Source organism: Oncorhynchus tshawytscha, linkage group LG25 (genome assembly GCF_018296145.1).
Source record: "Oncorhynchus tshawytscha isolate Ot180627B linkage group LG25, Otsh_v2.0, whole genome shotgun sequence".
NCBI lineage: Eukaryota > Metazoa > Chordata > Actinopteri > Salmoniformes > Salmonidae > Oncorhynchus > Oncorhynchus tshawytscha.
Genome location: NC_056453.1, coordinates 13823069 through 13843053, shown reverse-complemented (window position 1 = coordinate 13843053; position 19985 = coordinate 13823069). Strand labels below are relative to the sequence as shown.

At 42.1% G+C, this 19985-nt stretch overlaps 1 protein-coding gene across 1 annotated transcript in view; it reads left to right on the top strand.

Annotated features, from left to right (window-relative positions):
• Window positions 1-19320, top strand: part of hectd2 (HECT domain containing 2) — a 31746-nt gene extending 12426 nt beyond the window's left edge. Inside the window, exons 15-21 of the mRNA XM_024387711.2 lie at window positions 5096-5254; window positions 8536-8610; window positions 8736-8823; window positions 8966-9072; window positions 13926-14041; window positions 17585-17728; window positions 17904-19320. Of these exons, the coding sequence (XP_024243479.1) occupies window positions 5096-5254; window positions 8536-8610; window positions 8736-8823; window positions 8966-9072; window positions 13926-14041; window positions 17585-17728; window positions 17904-18024 (810 nt within the window). The 3' untranslated portion in view covers window positions 18025-19320. The remainder of the gene's footprint in view (window positions 1-5095; window positions 5255-8535; window positions 8611-8735; window positions 8824-8965; window positions 9073-13925; window positions 14042-17584; window positions 17729-17903) is intronic.
• The last annotated feature ends 665 nt before the right edge of the window (window positions 19321-19985 follow it).

The window sequence follows — 19985 nt, the reverse complement described above, 5'->3', positions numbered from 1 at the left end:
GTAAACAATGTTAAACAATTCCAATAGTAGTGTGTTTTCATCAAGTTATTTCAGAGGAAAATCCCTAATTTTGTCATGTCCCACATGATTGTCCGACTTATTTTAACCAGGGGTTGGAACCAAAATTATTTTCCAATCATTTTTTTCTGAACAGCACCATTATTCGTGCACCATTATTCGTGCACCATTATTAGTGCACCATTATTCGTGCACCATTATTAGTGCACCATTTTTAGTGCACCATTAGCACGTTTTTGGTTCCATTCCACTGTTTCGACCAGCAAAATACAGTTCTGAACTGGTTCAAACCAAAAAAAGTAACCGTTTATATAATTCCTTTCTGTTCCTTTAAAACCTTTTGAAATCAATTTTCTTTTAGCATTAAATTACTTCACCAATCACTGCGAATAGAACAGCTTTCTATGGCGGGGTTAAGCAACAGTTATTTATATGAATTGGACAGACAAGTGTAGGGCGCGAGATGAGACTGACATTTTGCGGGTGGAGAGAGGGTGGAGGAGGAAGCTTGGCTTGAAATGCATCTTCTTATGACATGCATTATCTGAATTAGGCCCACAAAATTATACCTACGGATGAGCTGCTTCTATGAAGGAACTTTGAATGTCTCTGAACTTCCGAGAGTTAGCTTAACGCTGGACCAGAGCTGGCTAGATTGAGATTCCACCCTTTTTTCACCCACTCAAAAAAGAATTCCCAGTGTGTTATCCCTCTGCTTTCAACCATCTAGAAGCACAACCAAATTCCAATGGAAAATATATAGGATTTTTGGATTAGTTGTCACCTAAATGTGTTATCACTGCGCTTTCAACCATTTAAAAGCACACCAAAGTTCAAATGGGAATTCAATGTCAGATATTTAGTTGATTTAAATACAACATCTTAATGTGTTATCGCTGTGCTTGATCTAATAGCACAACCAAATAACCTGGATTGCAGTTAGTTGAGATTACGTTAAAGTACATGGTGCAAGTGATCAATGCCGTTTGAGATTTTGTGCAAGAGGTTGGGAGGTGTACGGTATCTACTGCTGGGATAATTCCATCTGAGCCACTGGCTTAATTCTATTATTTAACATCTCAACCAAATAAAAGTTAAAGAATAGGATCAAATCAAACTGTATTTAAAATTAGCTCCTATTTAAAATGTAGTCCTATTCTTTAACTTAGATTTTTGATTGAGATGGAGATGTGAATCCAACATATCAATCAATCAATTTTTTATAAAGCCCTTTTTACATCAGCCAATGTCACAGTGCTATACAGGGTTAAATAATAATAATCACAGTGGTTGTGATTATTCCGCACCTCAGGAGTAAATTGGAGTCAGTTGGCTTTTAATAGCCGATCATTCAGAGTTGGAGACAGCAGCTGGGTAGACAGAGAGTCGAAAATAGCAGGTCCGGGACAAGGACACATAAACTATTGCAGCATAAATAATAGAGGCCAAGAACAGAAGGGGTCGGGAGACACTGTGGCCACGTCCGACGATACCCCCGGACAGGGCCAACCAAGTAGGATATAACCCCACCCACTTTGCCAAAGCACAGCCCCCACACCACTAGAGGGATATCTTCAAACCACCAACTTACTACCCTGAGACAAGGCCGAGTATAGTATAGATCTCCCCCAGGGCACGAACCCGAGGGGGGCGCCAACCCGGACAGGAAGATCACGTCAGTGACTCAACCCACTCAAGTGACGCACCCCTCCTAGGGACAGCATGGACGAGCACCAGTCAGCCAGTGATTCAGCCCCCTTAAATAGGGTTAGGGGCAGAGAATCCCAAGTTAATAGGCTTTTTACCGTATTGTAAAAGTGATATGGAATTGTGTTTGGTTGTCAACTCAACCAAATATCAACTTTCGAAGGAGATATATCTTCTGCATGGATAGCTCCATCTGTGCCACTGAGTCTGGTTTTAATTCCAGTCTGTCTACAAATACATTTTTATTTTGGATTCACGTTTTCATTTCAACCAAAAAGCTAAGTTAAAGAATAAGACTAAATCAAATAAAAGCAAACTTTAAATACAGTTTGATTTGATTTAATCATATTTGTTAACTTGTATTTTTTGTTTGCGATTGAGACGTGAATCCAACATTTATTAACTTGTAGATTCCATTTGAAAGGCCTAAATAGCATCATTGATGTATGATTAAGTAGGGTTCCATTTCATTTGCACTGTTGAACCTACAGTACTCTTTGGAATGACTTCGATAGCAACAGTGAATCTATTAAGTAGAGATTTCTCCCAATTTTTAGTCATGATAGTACAGTACATTGGTAATAGCCAGTGACAAATATCAAAGCTAAGCAGCACTGGGCTTGGTTAAAACTCTGGATTGGAGACCAAATGAATAGATGTAGATAGATCAAATCTCCAGTAAGATGTTTCAAATGTACAAATTCAACATATTTTATACGAGGTTTGTCTATGTTGAAAATGGGTTATGATGACATAAACCTATGGTAATTTGACCATCAAAACAACAGTTTACTACGTTGATGACTCTCTTTGAATCCAATATTTTTTCCAAGTAGGTTCCACATCACAATACATTGACAAATGACAATGAAACAACGTTAATTTAACCACTTTTTTCCCAGTGGGTAGTTACAGTGCATTCGGAAAGTATTCAGACCCCTTCCCCTTTTCCACATTTTGTTACATTACTGCCTTATTCTAAAATAGATTAAATAAAAACATTTCATCATTAATCTACATACAATAACCCATAGTGACAAAGCAAAAACAGGTTTTTAGAAATTTTGCAAATGTATCAAAAATAAAAACCTGAAATACCTTGTTTACATAACTGTTCAGACCCTTTGCTATGAGACTCACAGTTCAGCTCAGGTGCATCCTGTTTCCATTGATCATCCCTACAACTTGATTTGACTCCACCTGTGGTAAATTCAATTGATTGGACATGATATGGAAAGACACACACCTGTCTATATAAGGTCCCACAGTTGAAAGTGTATGTCAGAGCAAAAACCAAGCCATGAGGTCGAAGGAATTGTCCATAGAGCTCCGAGACAGGGTTGTGTTGAGGCACAGATCTAGGGAAGGGTACCAAAACATGTCCGCAGCATTGAAGGTCTCCAAGAATACAGTGGCCTCCATCATTCTTAAATGGAGAAGTTTGGAACCACAAGACTCATCCTAGAGTTGGCCGCCCGGCGAAACTGAGCAATCAGGGGAGAAGGGCCTTGGTCAGGGAGGTGACCAAGAACCCGATGGTCACTCTGACAGAGCTCTAGAGTTCTTCTGTGGAGATGGTTGTCCTTCTGGAAAGTTCTCCCATCTCTGCAGCACTCTACCAATCAGGCCTTTATGGTAGAGTGGCCAGATGGAAGCCACTCCTCAATAACAGGCACATGACAGCCCTAAAGGACTCCCAGACCATGAGAAACAAGATTCTCAGGCCTGATGAAACCAAGATTGAACTCTTGGGCCTGAAAGCAAAGCGTCACTTTTGGAGGAAACCTTGCACCATCCCTACGGTGAAGCATGGTGGTGCAAGCATCATGCTGTGGGGATGTTTTTCAGCGGTAGGGACTGGGAGACTAGTCAGGATCGAGGGAAAGATGAATGGAGCAAAGTACAGAGAGGCCCTTGATGAACGCATGCTCCAGTGCGCTCGGGACCTCAGACTGGGGCGAAGGTTCACCTTCCAACAGGACAACGACCCTAAGCTCACAGTCAAGACAACTCATGAGTTGCTTCAGGACAAGTCTCTGAATGTCCTTGAGTGGCCCAGCCAGAGCCCGGACTTGAACCCGATCAAACATCTCTGGAAAGACCTGAAAATAGCTGTGCATTGATGCTCCCCATCCAACCTTACATAGCTTGAAAGGATATGTAGAGAAGAATGGGAGAAACTCCCCAAATACAGCTGTGCCAAGCTTGTAGCATCATACCCAAGAAGACTCGAAGGCTGTATTCGCTGCCAAAGATGCTTCAACAAAGTACTGGGTAAAGGTTCTGAATACTATGTAAATGTGATATTTCAGTTTTAAATTTGTAATATATTTGCAAAAATATATATATAAAAAAACTGTTTTTGCTTTGTCATTATGGGGTATTGTGTGTAGATTCATGAGGGGGAAAAAACAATCTAATCAATTTTAGAGTAAGGCTGTAACGTAACAGAATGTGGAAAAAGTCAAAGGATCTGAATACTTTCCAAATGCACTGTATGTTATGTGGGTGGACTGAGAGTCTGAGTCAGTCCACCCACATACACTCGCACCCCTTCCACCTCACCAGTCTGTCTGCCACTCGGTTAGAATTACAGCACACTGAAGTGGCTATGTGTCTCTATCTGAAGCGAACACAACAGGGAGGGCAGGGTGACAAAAAAATCCCATGTCACAATGGTGCGAGAGAGAAAGAGAGAGATGTAATAGAAACAGAAGGTTTTGTTGTGTCCTATTTTGTGAGCTGCAAGTCTGGTCTGGAGCGGACTGCGTTTCATCCTCCGTCTGTCAGTTCTCATGGAATTTTCCCCAAGCCTGCGCCAATATAACTTTAAGCATTTTTCCAAACTCTATTTAGCAAGCTAGGGAGCTGGTAGAGAGGGGGCTCTGCAGCTCAACCTCTCCCACAGAAGTTCCATATGGACGACACGTGGAGGGAGATCTGCCAGAAGCAGCTGGTAGCACTTTAGGAGTTCAGGCTCCCTACAATTTCATTCTAAATGCGTAATACACCTGCTGTTTATATCCCCTGTTCAGATCTGCTACAAGCCAATATAAAGTACTTGGCAAAATGCAGTGATAATAGAGTAATGATTGGGATCATTAGCACATGCTGCGGGGTCTTTGAAGCGGGTATAAAATGGTGTCATTGTTACGAAGTATGAAGAGCTCAGAAGCCGAATTCTTTAACAATGAAGTGAAAAGGTTTTCACCTGAATGCTATGCTACATTCAATTAATATAACTAGACACATTTTGAATCTGTTCTAGTGGTTTATGATTATAACCGTGAGTTATTTTGGTGTTGAAGATACTTGCTTTCAGTTGTAAAGGATCTGTACTTTGTTACACACTTAACTGTATATGTGTCAGCTCATGGGCCTGGCCGTGTACAACAGCATCACCCTGGACATCCGCTTCCCTCCCTGTGTCTACAAGAAGCTTCTGACCCCGCCCGTGGTGCCGTGTGACCCCGATACCCCCGTTGGCATGGCGACCCTCACCCTGGACGACCTGCAGCAGGTCATGCCTGTATGTACACGACACAAGCTGTGACTCAGCTCTCTTAGTTAGCCTCTCTCACTGGCATTCTTTCCCCAATCACACTGCACTCTTCTCATAAGGATCACAAGTACAATAATATTGCTTGCAGTGGTAATAAACCATGGGAAAGTAACATTTGTTTGCTTCCAAAGTACTCCGCTTTTCAATAATAATAATAATGTATATAATCAAATGAATGGATGTGATGCTTATGAGAGTACTGGACTGTTTTAGAAAGCTTTACATGGTCTCTGAAGGGTTTAGTGTTGATCTGTATATGAATATGGTCCACTGGGCAAACACTGGTTGAATCAATGTTGTTTCTACGTCATTTCAATGAAGTGACATTGAACCAACGTGGAATAGACGTTGAATTGACGTCTGTGCCTAGTGGGTGATGTATGGTTGCTAGACTAAGATGTTATGTTAGTTAAAAAGACTGTTAGGATTAACTGCAATATGCCATTGTTCCTACTTATAGCTAAATGTACAGGAACACATGCAATACGCATAAATAATGTACTTGTAATGATGTGAGTCATAGTACGTACATTGCACTATTGATGTCTGGGGTCTAAAGAAATGCTTGTGCGTCACAGGCGTGTGAAATAATCAACCAGGCTCATATTCCATACAGTCCCAGAGTCTCACCCTGCCACCAGTCTTGTTATAACAGTATGGCTGCAGCCAAGGTGAAATGAGACTGAGCTGCAGCCAGGTCTCAGAGGTGCCGTTACAGCCATCATCACCTCACACCCTGGTAAAAACTGCCCATAGATGTCACACACAGGAGCCCAACACTGCTGATGACGATCTCCTGGTGATGGCAGCTTTTTTTTAAAATTTGATTGAACAGGAAGATTCAAGGATACCAGGCTAGCAGTAGTTTGTTAGCTGTCTAGGAGGAGAGATGGAGAGGAGAGATACAGTTCACATGGCATTGCTTTTCTTTCTAATTTTTGATGTTGTTGTTATAAGATTCCCTTATATAATCCTGTAGTTCCTCATAATATGTTGATTTTTCATTTGCTAGTCAGTGATTTGAAGCCTTGACATTTTCCAATATTCACCAGCAGAGGGGTGTCAAGCCCAACTTTTGCACATCGCCACTTGCATGTTTGATGTCCACAAACTCAAAAGAACAAACCAAATCTATATTGATCATATAAAATGTTGTATGCACACACAACACATTACTGTCACTAAGACTAGTATTTACCTGCTTTTGGGGTAATTGTATAGCTTTTTATGCGGTATGCATCTCATTGCGCTGCGTTTTGTCGAGTCAGCCTTGCTGAGGCCAGATGTTGGTTTTTACTGGGCAGCTGGCCTTCTCTTTGCTTACATAACGGCCTCTGGGCGTTTATTTGCTCCCCGTTGAATACTTTTTCCTAAATTGGTGGAGGATAGGGAAAAAGCTACTGCAAGTTCTTTAAAAAGACATGCTAATAGTGCCCGGCACTGACGTCAAACACATGCAATTGTTCTTCAAATGATTTTGCATTGTAAAATGTGCTTCATTTTATGAGGTATGGATTGGAAAGCATAACGTCATGTAAAATACATACAGCATACAATGGTTATTTTGTTTCCTCAGTACGTTTTCTAGATTGTGTAGTGGCAAAGGCTTTACATGATTCTCTTGTTCTTTTGTCTTACAATGCCATTACTGTAATTCAGTAAAGTCAGTCATTAGATATCAATAATAAAATGAAGTCAGATTTTCCTCCATGAAACATTCTATGAACATAGTGTACTGTGCTGCATAGGGCAGACGTTCCCACCGTGGCAATTTTCAAATGGCAATTTGTTTTCCTCTCAGGTTTTTTTCTATTAGTCCTTCACATTTTTAGAAGAAGACATATACTCATAAAGACTAGTTGCAATCTACAGTAGCAGTCAGAAGTTTGGACAAACCTACTCATTCAAGGGTTTTTCTTCATTTTTACTATTTTCTACACTGTAGAATAATAGTGAAGACATCAAAACTATGAAATAACACATATGGAATCGTGTAGTAACCAAAGAAGTGTTAAACAAATCAAAATAGATTTTAGATTCTTCAAAATAGCCACCCGTTGCCTTGAAGACAGCTTTGCACACTCTTGGCATTCTCTCAACCAGCTTCACCTGGAATGCTTTTCCAACAGTTTTGATGGAGTTCCCACATATGCTGAGCACTTGTTGGCTGCTTTTCCTTCACTCTGCGGTCCAACTCATTCCAAACCATCTCAATTGGGTTGAGGTCAGGTGATGCAGCACTCCATCACTCTCCTTCGTGGTCAAATAGTCCTTACACAGCCTGGAGGTGTATTGTGTAATTATCCTGTTGAAGAACAAATTATAGTCCCACTAAGCACAAACCAGATGGGATGGCGTATTGCAGCAGAATGCTGTGGTAGCCATGTTGGTTAAGTGTGTCTTGTATTCTAAATAAATCACAGACAGTGTCACCAGCAAAGCACCCCACAACATCACACCTCCTATTCCACGCCTCACAGTGGGAAACACCTACTCTGCGTCTCATTTGGACTCAGATTTACACCGACCTAATGTCCATTGCTCGTGTTTCTTGGCCCAAGCAAGTCTCTTCTTCTTATTAGTGTCCTTTAGTAGTGGTTTATTTGCAACAATTCAACCATGAAGGCCTGATTCACACAGTCTCCTCTGAACAGTTGATGTTGAGATGTGTCTGTTACGTGAACTCTGTGAAGCATTTATTTGGGCTGCAATTTCTGAGGCTGGTAACTCTAATGAACTTATCCTCTGCAGCAGAGGTAACTCTGGGTCTTCCTTTCCTGTGGTGTTCCTCATGCGAGCCAGTTTCATCATAGCACTTGATGGTTTTTGCAACTGCACTTGAAGAAACGTTCAAAGTTCTTGAAATTAAATGTTCCGGATTGACTGACCTTCATGTCTTAAAGTAATGATGGACTGTCGTTTCTCTTTGCTTATTTGAGCCATGTTTTTGCCATAATGTGTAGTTGGTCTTTTACCAAATAGGGCTATCTTCTGTATACCGATCCTACCTTGTCACAACACAAGTGATTGGCTCAAAAAAATCCACACATTAACTTTTAACAATACTTTTTTTGGTTACTACATGATTCCATATGTGTTATTTCATAGTTTTGATGTCTTCACTATTATTCTACAATGTAGAAAATAGTAAAAATAAAGAGAAACTCTGGAATGAGTAGGTTTGTCCAAACTTTTGACTGGTTCTGTATATAAAAAGCATTGCTTATAGATTTAGTCTTGTGTTTCAGGATCTTGCTCATGGGCTGGCAGAACTTCTCAGCTATGAAGGCAATGTGGAGGAGGACTTCTGCACAACTTTTCAGGTTGGGAAAACACATTCATTCTTGTTCACAGTAACACTTGTGAAACATAATATCTTTGACTTCACCATAATCAATACTGTTACAGCACAAAGGAAGCGCTCCACTAAATGTGATGACCATTTTAGGTGTCGCAGGAAGAACTAGGTGTGATCAAGTCCTACAATCTGAAACCAGGAGGAGATAAGATTCCTGTCACCAACCAGAACAGGAAGGGTAAGTGAGGAGTAGACAGACTGCCAAAGACCAGAGAAAAGACAACTGTAGTGCAGTAGCATGTGATATCTAACAGCGCCTTTCAGACTATGTGGCATTTGCTTGTTCTCTCATAGTTGTTTGATTATTCTTGTCTTTGCAGAGTATGTCCAGCTGTACGTAGATTTCCTGCTGAATAAGTCCATTTACAGGCAGTTTGCTGCCTTCTTCTATGGCTTCCACAGTGTGTGTGCCTCCGACGCCTTGTTGGTAAGAATATCAAGACTTTTACTATCAAAGTGAATTAATACATTAATTCTAATTGGTGTGAACAGCTGTAGAAAACCATTATGAATTCCAACTGTCATTGTAGGTTTTTGGAATTAAGTATATCACTATCACTGAGAATTCAGTGGACATAATTTCAGTGCCAGCTGGTCCTGTTTGAAGTGTCAGGAGCCAAGAATTTAGTCAACTCCTATAGAATGTTTTCTGATTAGGCAGCATCGTGATCGTGAGGCCCGGCGAGGCAATGAGGAGTGCAGGATTGGAAACTCAACTGTGAGTGCGTGCATGTGTGTGAGTGAGTCTACTGTTCCTCGCTGCCTGTTCACAGAGGCTCCCCACCCCCTCTCTTGGCACAGGCCTCCTAACGGGGGTGTTGTGTGTGTGTGTGCTCTGTCTCCACTTAGTGACCAGGGCTCTTTGGGCCAAAAGGGGGAGGCTCGTATGAGTGGCCTATTTAAGTACGTAGGGAACCACAGTGGCAGGGTTGACGTCCACCATGAATATCAATCAGACAGACCACAAATCTGCTGTATTCATGCAGAACCAGCCCAGCTTTAGGGTTAGATTTGCATGGTTTAACATGGGAGGATCTGGATCACTCTGGTCATTGTCAGTTAGTTTCCCAATAGTTCCTTAACTGTTGCTAGGCTCTGTGAACCCTGTGAGTATCCTCACTGATCTGCTGACAGAAACCTGTGTAACTAGCCAGGAGTGAAATACAGGTAACTGCCAAAATAAAGGAAACACCAACATAAGGTGTCTTAATAAACAATGAATGAACGGTCGTTAAGACACTAACAGTTTACAGACGGTAGGGAATTAAGGTCACAGTTATGAAAACTTAGGACACTAAAGAGGCCTTTCTACTGACTCTGAAAAACACCAAAAGAAAGATGCCCAGGGTCCCTGCTCATCTGCGTGAACGTGCCTTAGGCATGCTGCAAGGAGGCATGAGGACTGCAGATGTGGCCAGGGAAATAAATGGCCGTACTGTGAGACGCCTAAGACAGCGCTATAGGGAGACAGGACGGACAGCTGATCGTCCTCGCAGTGGCAGACCACGTGTAACAACACCTGCACAGGATCGGTACATCCGAACATCACACCTGCGGGACAGGTACAGGATGGCAACAACAACTGCCCAAGTTACACCGGGAACGCATAATCCCTCCATCAGTGCTCAGACAGTCCGTAATAGGCTGAGAGAAGTTGGACTGAGGGCTTATAGGCCTGTTGTAAGGCAGGTCCTCACCAGAAATCACCGGTAACAATGTCGATCTGTGGGCACAAACCCACCATTGCTGGACCAGACAGGACTGGCAAAAAGTGCTCTTCGCTGATGAGTCGCGGTTTGTCTCACCAGGGGTGATTCGTGGTCGGATTCGTGTTTATGGTAGAACGAATGAATGTTACACCGAGGCCTGTACTCTGGAGCGGGATCGATTTGGAGGTGGAGGGTCCGTCATGGTCTGGGGCGGTGTGTCACAGCATCATCGGGCTGAGCTTGTTGTCATTGCAGGCAATCTCAATGCTGTGCATTACAGGGAAGACATCCTCCTCCCTCATGCGGTACCCTTCCTGCAGGCTCATCCTGACATGACCTTCCAGCATGACAATGCCACAAGCCATACTGCTCATTCTGTGTGTGATTTCCTGGAAGACAGGAATGTCAGTGTTCTGCCATGGCCAGCGAAGAGCCCGGATCTCAATCTCATTGAGCACATCTGGGACCTGTTGGATCGGAGGGTGAGGGCTAGGGCCATTTCTCCCAGAAATGTTTGGGAACTTTGCATGTGCCTTGGTGGAATAGTGGGGTAACATTTCACAGCAAGAACTGGCAAATCTGGTGCAGTCCATGAGGAGGAGATGCACTGCAGTACGTAATGCAGCTAGTGGCCACACCAGATACTGACTGTTATTTTTGACCCCCGCTTTGTTCAGGGACACATTATTCCAGTCACATGTCTGTGGAACTTGTTCAGTTTATGTCTCGATTGTTGAAACTTGTTATGTTCATACAAATATTTACACATGTTAAGTTTGCTGAAAATAAATGAGAGGACGTCTCTTTTTTTGCCCGGTTTATATATTTTACCCCTTTTTCTCCCCAATTTTGTGGTATCCAATTTTCTCATCGCTGCAACTCCCATACGGACTCGGGAGAAGCGATGGACGAGAGCCATGCGTCCTCCGAAACACGACCCAACCAAGCCACACTGCTTTTGTATCCCTCATTTACTCAAGTGTTTCCAATATTTTGGCAGTTACCTGTACTATATCAACCATCCTTAATAAGCAAACCATGGTCCATATCTGGACCCAGAACAGCGTCATTGTGGACCGAAGGTGACATATGCACAATTAAGACATGCCAAAATGTTAAGAATTGCAGGAAATAAGTTTTAAAACAAACATTTTCTTTCCGCACGCACTATGGTAAAATGTGTAGAATGACAGGAAATTAGCATTTTCTCTCCACCAACAAGAGGTGTGTGAACAGTTTGTCGTGGACAGTGCCTGTGTTGGGGAAGGGGTTTATTACTACACTGATAAATGGCAATTTGCATCTGGACCTTAGGAACCTAGGAAATGTGTGTGAATTGACCCTTTCTAATAGTATTTCAGTACCCCTGGACTACACCAAGTAATCAATCAATTAAAATTGACAAGATTAAAATAGACTGGGGTACTGCAATTAACTGTGTGTAGTGAACTGTCAGATGAGCTGACAGCAGTGAGTTCAGGGATGTGTCTGGACAAGGATTCTGCTGTACCAGCAAAAACAAATATTTGACTGTTCAATTATCTGTTTGGTGTATGTGTCAGTGAATGCCAGAGTTGGTATTTACTGTACGCCACAACCTACCCGACCCCACCACCAACCACAGTTAAACATTAATTAGCCTAACTGATTTTCCCTTTGCAGGAAATGTAGCATGCTGATTCATCCTTTTTGGATACTGTAGATAGAAAAGAAACACAAAAGTAGAAATCTAGTATGCATGTTCCAGCAATATCATTTTCAACAGGATCAACCCCTACAAAAATAGCCATAAATTATAATCCACATAATAATTCACATTTCCTGTGGCTGCTGGATTATTTCCCTGCTGCAGCAAACTGGGTCAAATTAATATCCTACATGTTTATTAGTCCACTCAGTTCTTGCAAATCAGGAGATTTTCCCTCTTTGCTTTCCAAGGCAGTGCATGCACCTATAAACAGGCTCCTTCTATACATGTATGTTCATGCTGGTCAATGCTAGTGTGACAGTGTGATAGAAACATGTAATGTACATGTAGGAAAAGTCAGCTATAGCCCCCGCCCCACGCCAGCAGTTACGCAACAGTTGTCTATGCTCTCATTGGTTATGCAACTCTGCTTTGACAGTTATACCAGCTGCCTGGTGGGGTGAGGGAAGAGGGGGTGTGGCAGACAGGGTTTGAACCGACCCAGATTGTTCAGTAACTCTATATCCCAGCTGGAACTTACCATTGGCTTGGCTTGCTCTAACTCGTCACCGGGTTGTATTTCTGTTTGCACTCCTCGGAACCGGTGAAACTCTGTTGCTGTGAGGGGGTTGTGCAGACCGTGCACTGCCTGACACAGACGTCTGGGTGTGTTGTGATAAGGTGGAGTCACAGATATGAAGAGTGCATGGGAGTGAATGTGGTCAAGGACCGAGTGATACAGAGAAAATACGCAACTATATCAAATAGGGTTTGCAAAATGAGGCCAAATGTATCAAGTTAGCAACAGATTGGATACTGTATCTGATAAATACAGTTAAGACAGTGTGTGACACAATGATCCATGCATATGGCACGCTGATCATGCACCCCATGCCCTTACTCTGAAAATGTACCATAGTCATTGATTGCTCTTTTTAAGTGCACATTTTGTGCAGCACTAGTGCAATGAACAGGGATTCATGATTGACTACCATGGTCGTAACTAATTGTCTTGTGTCATGCAGTAGGTTAGTTTTAAAGGGCAACTCCACTTCCTGATTTAGCCTTTTTTTTTCTCATTAAAAAATGCTAGCAATTAGCTTCAGCCGGCTGGTGTGCGACTGTGGCAAAGTTGTTTTGACTTTGGATAGCCTAGCTCTGGGGCTAGTTAGGGACCGTCAACACGATGTAAATGAGACAATATTTTCATGTTGCACACCTTTTAGTTTTCTCATGAAATGCTTTCAATATTTGTATTTGAATTTCTACAATGTATAATTGGTTTGAGTTTGGTTTGGTTTGAGGTTTTTAAGTCATTGAAATTTGGAGCTAAAGTCAACACAAATTTACCACAAGCATTGCAATTGGGTTGCTTACAGCTGTAGTCCGAATTGATGATTACTTGTGTGCTGCCAGCTGTGGTTATGTGGGTAGGATTGAAACAAACTCAAATTTACGCTGGGATGCAGTAATGACTACAAGTCTCACAAAACTCCGTTTTTGATTAGAGTGACTGACCAAAATGATCCTATTTCCACTTTGTAGTCAATTCTGACAGTAGAATAAATATTTCTGACACATATTGTTGCCACGTAGGCTGTTTTCTAAATGAGAAGTTGCTCTTTAATGGACAAAATTCCATCCCATTGGGCACATACTAGTTGAATCAACGTTGTTTCCACGTCATTTCAATTAAATTATGTTGAACCAATGTGAAATAGACATTGAATTGACATCTGTGCCTAGCAGGATGGTAGTGATTGGTTGTCTTGTGAAATCCTGTAGTTTCACTGGAATCCCAGGTGTCCTGTATTTTCATATCCTGTAGTTTTACTTGTCAGACTACCATGATATTGATTCCTTGTCTTGTCCCTCTTGTTTTAGTTGCTGAGGCCAGAGGAGGTGGAGATCCTGGTGTGTGGCAGTCCCAACCTGGACATGAGCTCTCTGCAGAAGGCAGCCCAGTATGAGGGCTACAGCAAGACTGACCCCACCATCAGGTACTGTAAACCCATCATCATATCATTCATTTTCTAAAAAGGCCTGATATTAAAGCCATTATCCTGAGTTTCTAAATGACCATTGAACAGTAGGAAATATCCCAGATGGTGCATTTAACGCAGGGATGAGCCCTGACCTCAACCCCATCGAATACCTTTGGGATGAATTGGATCACTGACCGCGAGCTAGGCCTTCCATTCAGCCACAAGAGCATTAGTGAGGTCGGGCATGGATGTTGGGCGATTAGGCCTAGCTCGCAGTCGGAGTTCCAATTTCATCCTAAAGATGTTCAATGAGGTTGAAGTCACGGCTCTGTACAGGCCAGTCAAGTTCTTCCACATCGATCTCAACAAACCATTGCTATATGGACCTCGCTTTGTGCACAGGGCATTGTCATGCTGAAACAGGAAAGGGCCTTCCCCAAACTGTTGGCACAAAGTTGGAAGCACAGAATCATCTAGAATGTCATTGTATGCTGTAGCATTAAGATTTCCCTTCACTGGAACTTAGGGGCCTAGCACAGACCATGAAAAACAGCCCCAGATCATTTTCCTCCTCCACCAAACCTTACAGTTGGCACTATGCATTCGGGCAGGTAGCGTTTTCTTGGCATCCGCCAAACCCAGATATGTCCATCGGACTGCCAGATGGTGAAGCGTGATTCATCACTCCAGAAAACGTGTTTCCACTGCTCCAGAGTCCAATGGCGGTGAGCTTTACACCACTCCAGCTGACGCTTGGCATTGAGGTGACCTTAGGCTTGTGTGTGGTTGCTCGGCCATGGAAACCCATTTCATGATGCTCCCGACTAACAGTTATTGTGCTGACGTTGCTTCCAGAGGCAGTTTGGAACTCGCTAGTGAGTGTTGCAACTGAGGACAGACAATTTTTTTTCGCGCTACACCCTTCAGCACTCGGTGGTCCCGTTCTGTGAGCTTGTGTGGTCTACCACTTTGTGGCAGAGCCTTTGTTGCTCCTAGACGTTTCCACTTCACAATAACAGCACTTACAGTTGACCGGGGCAGCTCTAGCAGTGCAGAAATTTGACAAACTGACTAGTTGGAAAGGTGGCATCCTATGATGGTGCCATGTTGAAAGTCACTGAGCTCTTCTGTAAAGCCTTTCTACTGACAATGTTTTTTTTAATGGAGATTGCATGGCTGTGTGCTCGATTTTATACACCTGTCAGCAACGGGTGTTATTGAAATAGTCGAATCCACTTGTTTGAAGGGGTGTCCACATACTTTTGTATATATAGGGTATACACTGCATTCAGAAAGTATTCAGACCCCTTGACTTTTTCCACATTTTATTACGTTACAACCTTATTCTAAAATTGATTCAATATTTATTTTTTCTCATCAATCTATACACAATACCCCATCATGACAAAGCGAAAACAGATTTTTAGCCATTTTTGCAAATATATTCAAAATGTAATAACATAAATACCTTATTTACATAGGTATTCAAATTCTTTGCTATGAGACTCGAAATTGAGCTCTGGTGCATCCTGTTTCCATTGATCATGGGACAACTTGATTGGAGTCCACGTGTGTTAAATTCAATTGATTGGACATGATTTGGAAAGGGAAACACCTACCCACTTGGGAGCCAGGCCCACCCACTGGGAACCAGGCCCAGCCAATCCGAATTAATTTTTCCACACAAAGGGCCTTTATTACAGACAGAAATACTCCTCAGTTTCATCAGCTGTCTGGGTGGCTGGTCGATCCCGCAGGTGAAAAAGACGGATCTGGAAGCCATTGGCTGGCTTGGTAACACGTGGTCTGCGGTTGTGAGGCCAGTTAGACACACTGCCAAGTTCTCTAAAAAGACATTAGAGGTGGCTTATGGTATAGAATGTATTATTTAATTTTCTGACAACAGCTCTGGTGGACATTCCTGCAGTCAGCATGCCAATTGCATGCTCACTCAAAACTTGAGACATCTGGGGCATTGTTTTGTGTGACAACTGCACATTTTAGAGTCCCATTTTTTTGTCCCCAGCACAAGGTGCACCTGTGTAATGATCATACTGTTTAATCAGCTTACTGATATATCACACCTGCCAGGTGGATGGATTATCATGGCAAAGGATAAATACTCACTAACAGGGATTTAAACAAATTTGTGCACAAAATTAGAGGGAAAAGCTTTTTATGAGTATGGAACTTTTCTGGGATATTTTTTTAAGCTCATGTAACATGATGCTAACACTTCTCATGTTGTGTTTATATTTTTGTTAAGTATACTGTGTGTGTGTGTGTGTGTGTGTGCGTATATATATAAAACTATATATATATATATATATATAAAACTATAGTTTGTTAACAAGAAATGTGTATAAAATATATATATATATATAAGAAATATATGGATATATATATATATATATTACAGTTGAAGTCGGAAGTTTACATACACTCATTTTTCAACCACTCCACACATTTCTTGTTAACAAACTATAGTTTTGGCAAGTCGGTTAGGACATCTACTTTGCGCATGACACAAGTAATTTTTCCAACAATTGTTTACAGACAGATTATTTCACTTTTAATTCACTGTATCACAATTCCAGTGGGTCTGAAGTTTACATACACTAAGTTGACTGTGCCTTTAAACAGCTTGGAAAATTCCAGAAAATGATGTAATGGCTTTAGAAGCTTCTGATAGGCTTATTGACATCATTTGAGTCCATTGGAGGTGTACCCGTGGATGTATTTCAAGTCCTACCTTCAAACTCAGTGCCTCTTTGCTTGACATAATGGGAAAATCAAAAGAAATCAGCCAAGACCTCTGAAAAATAATTGTAGACCTCCACAAGTCTGGTTCATCCTTGGGAGCAATTTCCAAACGCCTGAAGGTACCACGTTCATCTGCACAACCAATAGTACGCAAGTATAAACACCGTGGGACCACGCAGCCGTCATACCTCTCAGGAAGGAGACACGTTCTGTCTCCTAGAGATGAATGTACTTTGGTGTGAAAAGTTAAAATCAATCCCAGAACAACAGCAAAGGACCTTGTGAAGATGCTGGAGGAAACGAGTACAAGAGTATCTATATCCACAGTAAAACGAATCATATATCGACATAAGATGAAAGGCCGCTCAGCAAGGAAGAAGCCACTGCTCCAAAACCGCCATTAAAAAAGCCAGACTGGGGGACTTGCAACTGGGGGACTGGTGGGGGTGGGGTCTCAGATGGTTAAGGGGCAGCTCTTGGGGAACTGTGTGGGGGGGATCTTGGAGGGCTGGTGGCCTGGCGATTGGGAGCTTGGGCTGGTAGTTGATGGATTGCTGTTTCGGGTCCCCATTTTTTGACCTTGTGGGAGATCTGTCGACGTGCCCGTGAGCAGGTTGTTGACCCTGGTTGCTTCTGTGTGTCGATCTGGATGATCTGTTAGATGACTAATGTGATGTAGTTGTTGAGCGGCTTCACTGCAAGTATTTTGGATCTTTTTAAAATATTCAACGGAAAAAAATAAACTATCTGAAGTTAATGCATCTAATGAGTTAAATTGTCTGTCTCTGTGGTCAGGGCATTCTGGGACGTGGTGCTGGCCTTCCCCCTGGAGCTCCAGAAGAAGCTGCTCCATTTCTCAACAGGAAGTGACCGTGTCCCCGTGGGAGGAATGGCCGACCTCAACTTCAAGATCTCCAAGATTGATGCATCCACCGACTGGTTAGTTAGATACTGCAGATGTCCTCACTGTGTTCTTTCTTATTAATTGTAAACATTTTGAAAAGTACTGAAAACAGACCTCCTTTAATCAGTTGCTATTGTCACATTTGATTTGTATAGAACAGCAACTTTGAACAAACGTGAATTCATCATTTGACCTTTTCTTCCTCTCCAGGTTGCCTATATCTCACACATGTTTCAACCAGATCTGCCTGCCAACATACAAAAATAAAAAAGAACTGAAGCAGAAGTTAACTATTGCCATTTCAAATGCAGAAGGGTTTGGACTGGAGTGAACTCTGATCTACAAACCACAATGGTGGAACTGTAATTTATCTTGTTTTGTGGTCAGTAGGGTGTGTACATTTGGATATGTTCAGACATGCTATTGGTATACCAGTAAGCTCTCCGCTTCAAATGTTGTTAGCAATTAACTTAACCAATCTGTTTGTATAGAAATATGAGTGAAACGTTATATTACAGGTAAAGCTTTCAGAGCACTTGTTTGTGCGCTCAATACCTTTGCCTTTTGGAAATCGAAATGGACATGGAAAAGGTTCTGCCCAGTCCAGTAACAATGAAGTAGTTTATTAAAGTAAGGGGTTGAATGTAGGTTAGATCTGGGCTGTTTTGGACTGTGATAAAATATCTAGACAGTCTGTCAGTACTGAGGTGTAGGTTCTTAGTGACAGAGCCCATCTCTCTTCCTGAACTGATTATACCTGTACTCTCTGTCTTTGACGAAAGCCTTTTCAGGCTTAATATTGAACTCATTCTGAGACTGTTGGTAAATTATGAACACAGAGATTGTCTCCTTGGTATTTATACTAATATATTTTGTTGTCAGAGGTCTCAGTGGTTTTAAAACATTTGGAAGAAGTTCCTGTTATTTGTGAGCAGACTTTTTAGACCATCCTTTCAGGATGTTTTAATGTAGAGCCTGAAAGGGAATCAAGCTTCAGTAGGGTTTAATCATGTTACAGTAGTTGTGCTGGTTTATGACCATTGTTAATGTGAGAACTTTGGGTATACCTCTCCCCCCCAATTGTCGGTGATGCCTCTCGATACAGATTACGTCTAATGGATACGCTTGGTACATTTGGCATATTGTATGAAATGGTTACGAAACACTAATAGGATCATGATTGATATCAAGGCTAATAAGAGTTATATGGACCTCACACACCTGCAGGTTAGAATGATGAAACGGGTGTATGATCGGGAACTATGTCATTTAATACGGTTGTAAAGTGATCTCTATTGTAAAGTGACACCTCTTGTGTTGTAGTAGTTAACTCACTCTCAGGATGTCCACATTTCATGTACTGTACGACTCTTCTGAAATGATGATCTTGATAAGAAAAATAAGGTATTTGTTAACGCAGTGGAAAGGTAAACTGCTTTATTATTTAAAATTGATAGTGCATGGGTGACGGAGAGAAATGGTGCAGTTTGAGGCCATGGAGCGGAAAGTGATGCGGGTGCTGGAGATGTGGGTCTGGGCAGGGGTGAAGTTGTGGATTTTTGTATGATGTTGTCGTTTGTATGTGTATATTTTGTATTGTTTATCAAATAAAATATTTTAAAAAAGGTATTTGGGGGCTGTAGTGGAGCAGGTTGAGAGCTTCAAGTTATTTGGTGTCCACATCACCAACAAACTAACATGGTCCAAGCACACCTAGACAGTCCTGAAGAGGGCACGACAAAACCTACTCCCTCTCAGGAGACTGAATACATTTGTCATGGGTTCTCAGATCCTCAAAAGGTTCCACAGCTGCACCATGGAGAGCATCCTGACTGGTTGCATCACGGCCTGGTATGGCAACTGCTCAGCTTCCGACCGCAAGGCACTACATAAGGTAGTGCGAACGACCCAGTAGATCACTGGGTCCAAGCTTCCTGCCATCCAGGACCTCTATACCAGGCGGTGTCAGAGGAAGGCCCAGAAATTGTCAAAGACTCCAGCCATTCTCGTCATAGACTGTTCTCTCTGCTACCGGATGGCAAGTGATATCGAGGTCTAGGTCCAAGAGGCTTCTAAACAGCTTCTACCCCCAAGCCATAAGACTCCTGAACATCTAATCAAATGGCTACCCAGACGATTTGCATTGCCCCCCCCTTTACACCGCTGCTACTATCTGTTGTTAACATCTATGCAAAGTCACTTTAATAACTCTACCTACATGTACAACTAACCAGTGCCCCCGCACATTGACTCTGTACTGGTACCCCCATGTATATAGACTCGTTATTTTAC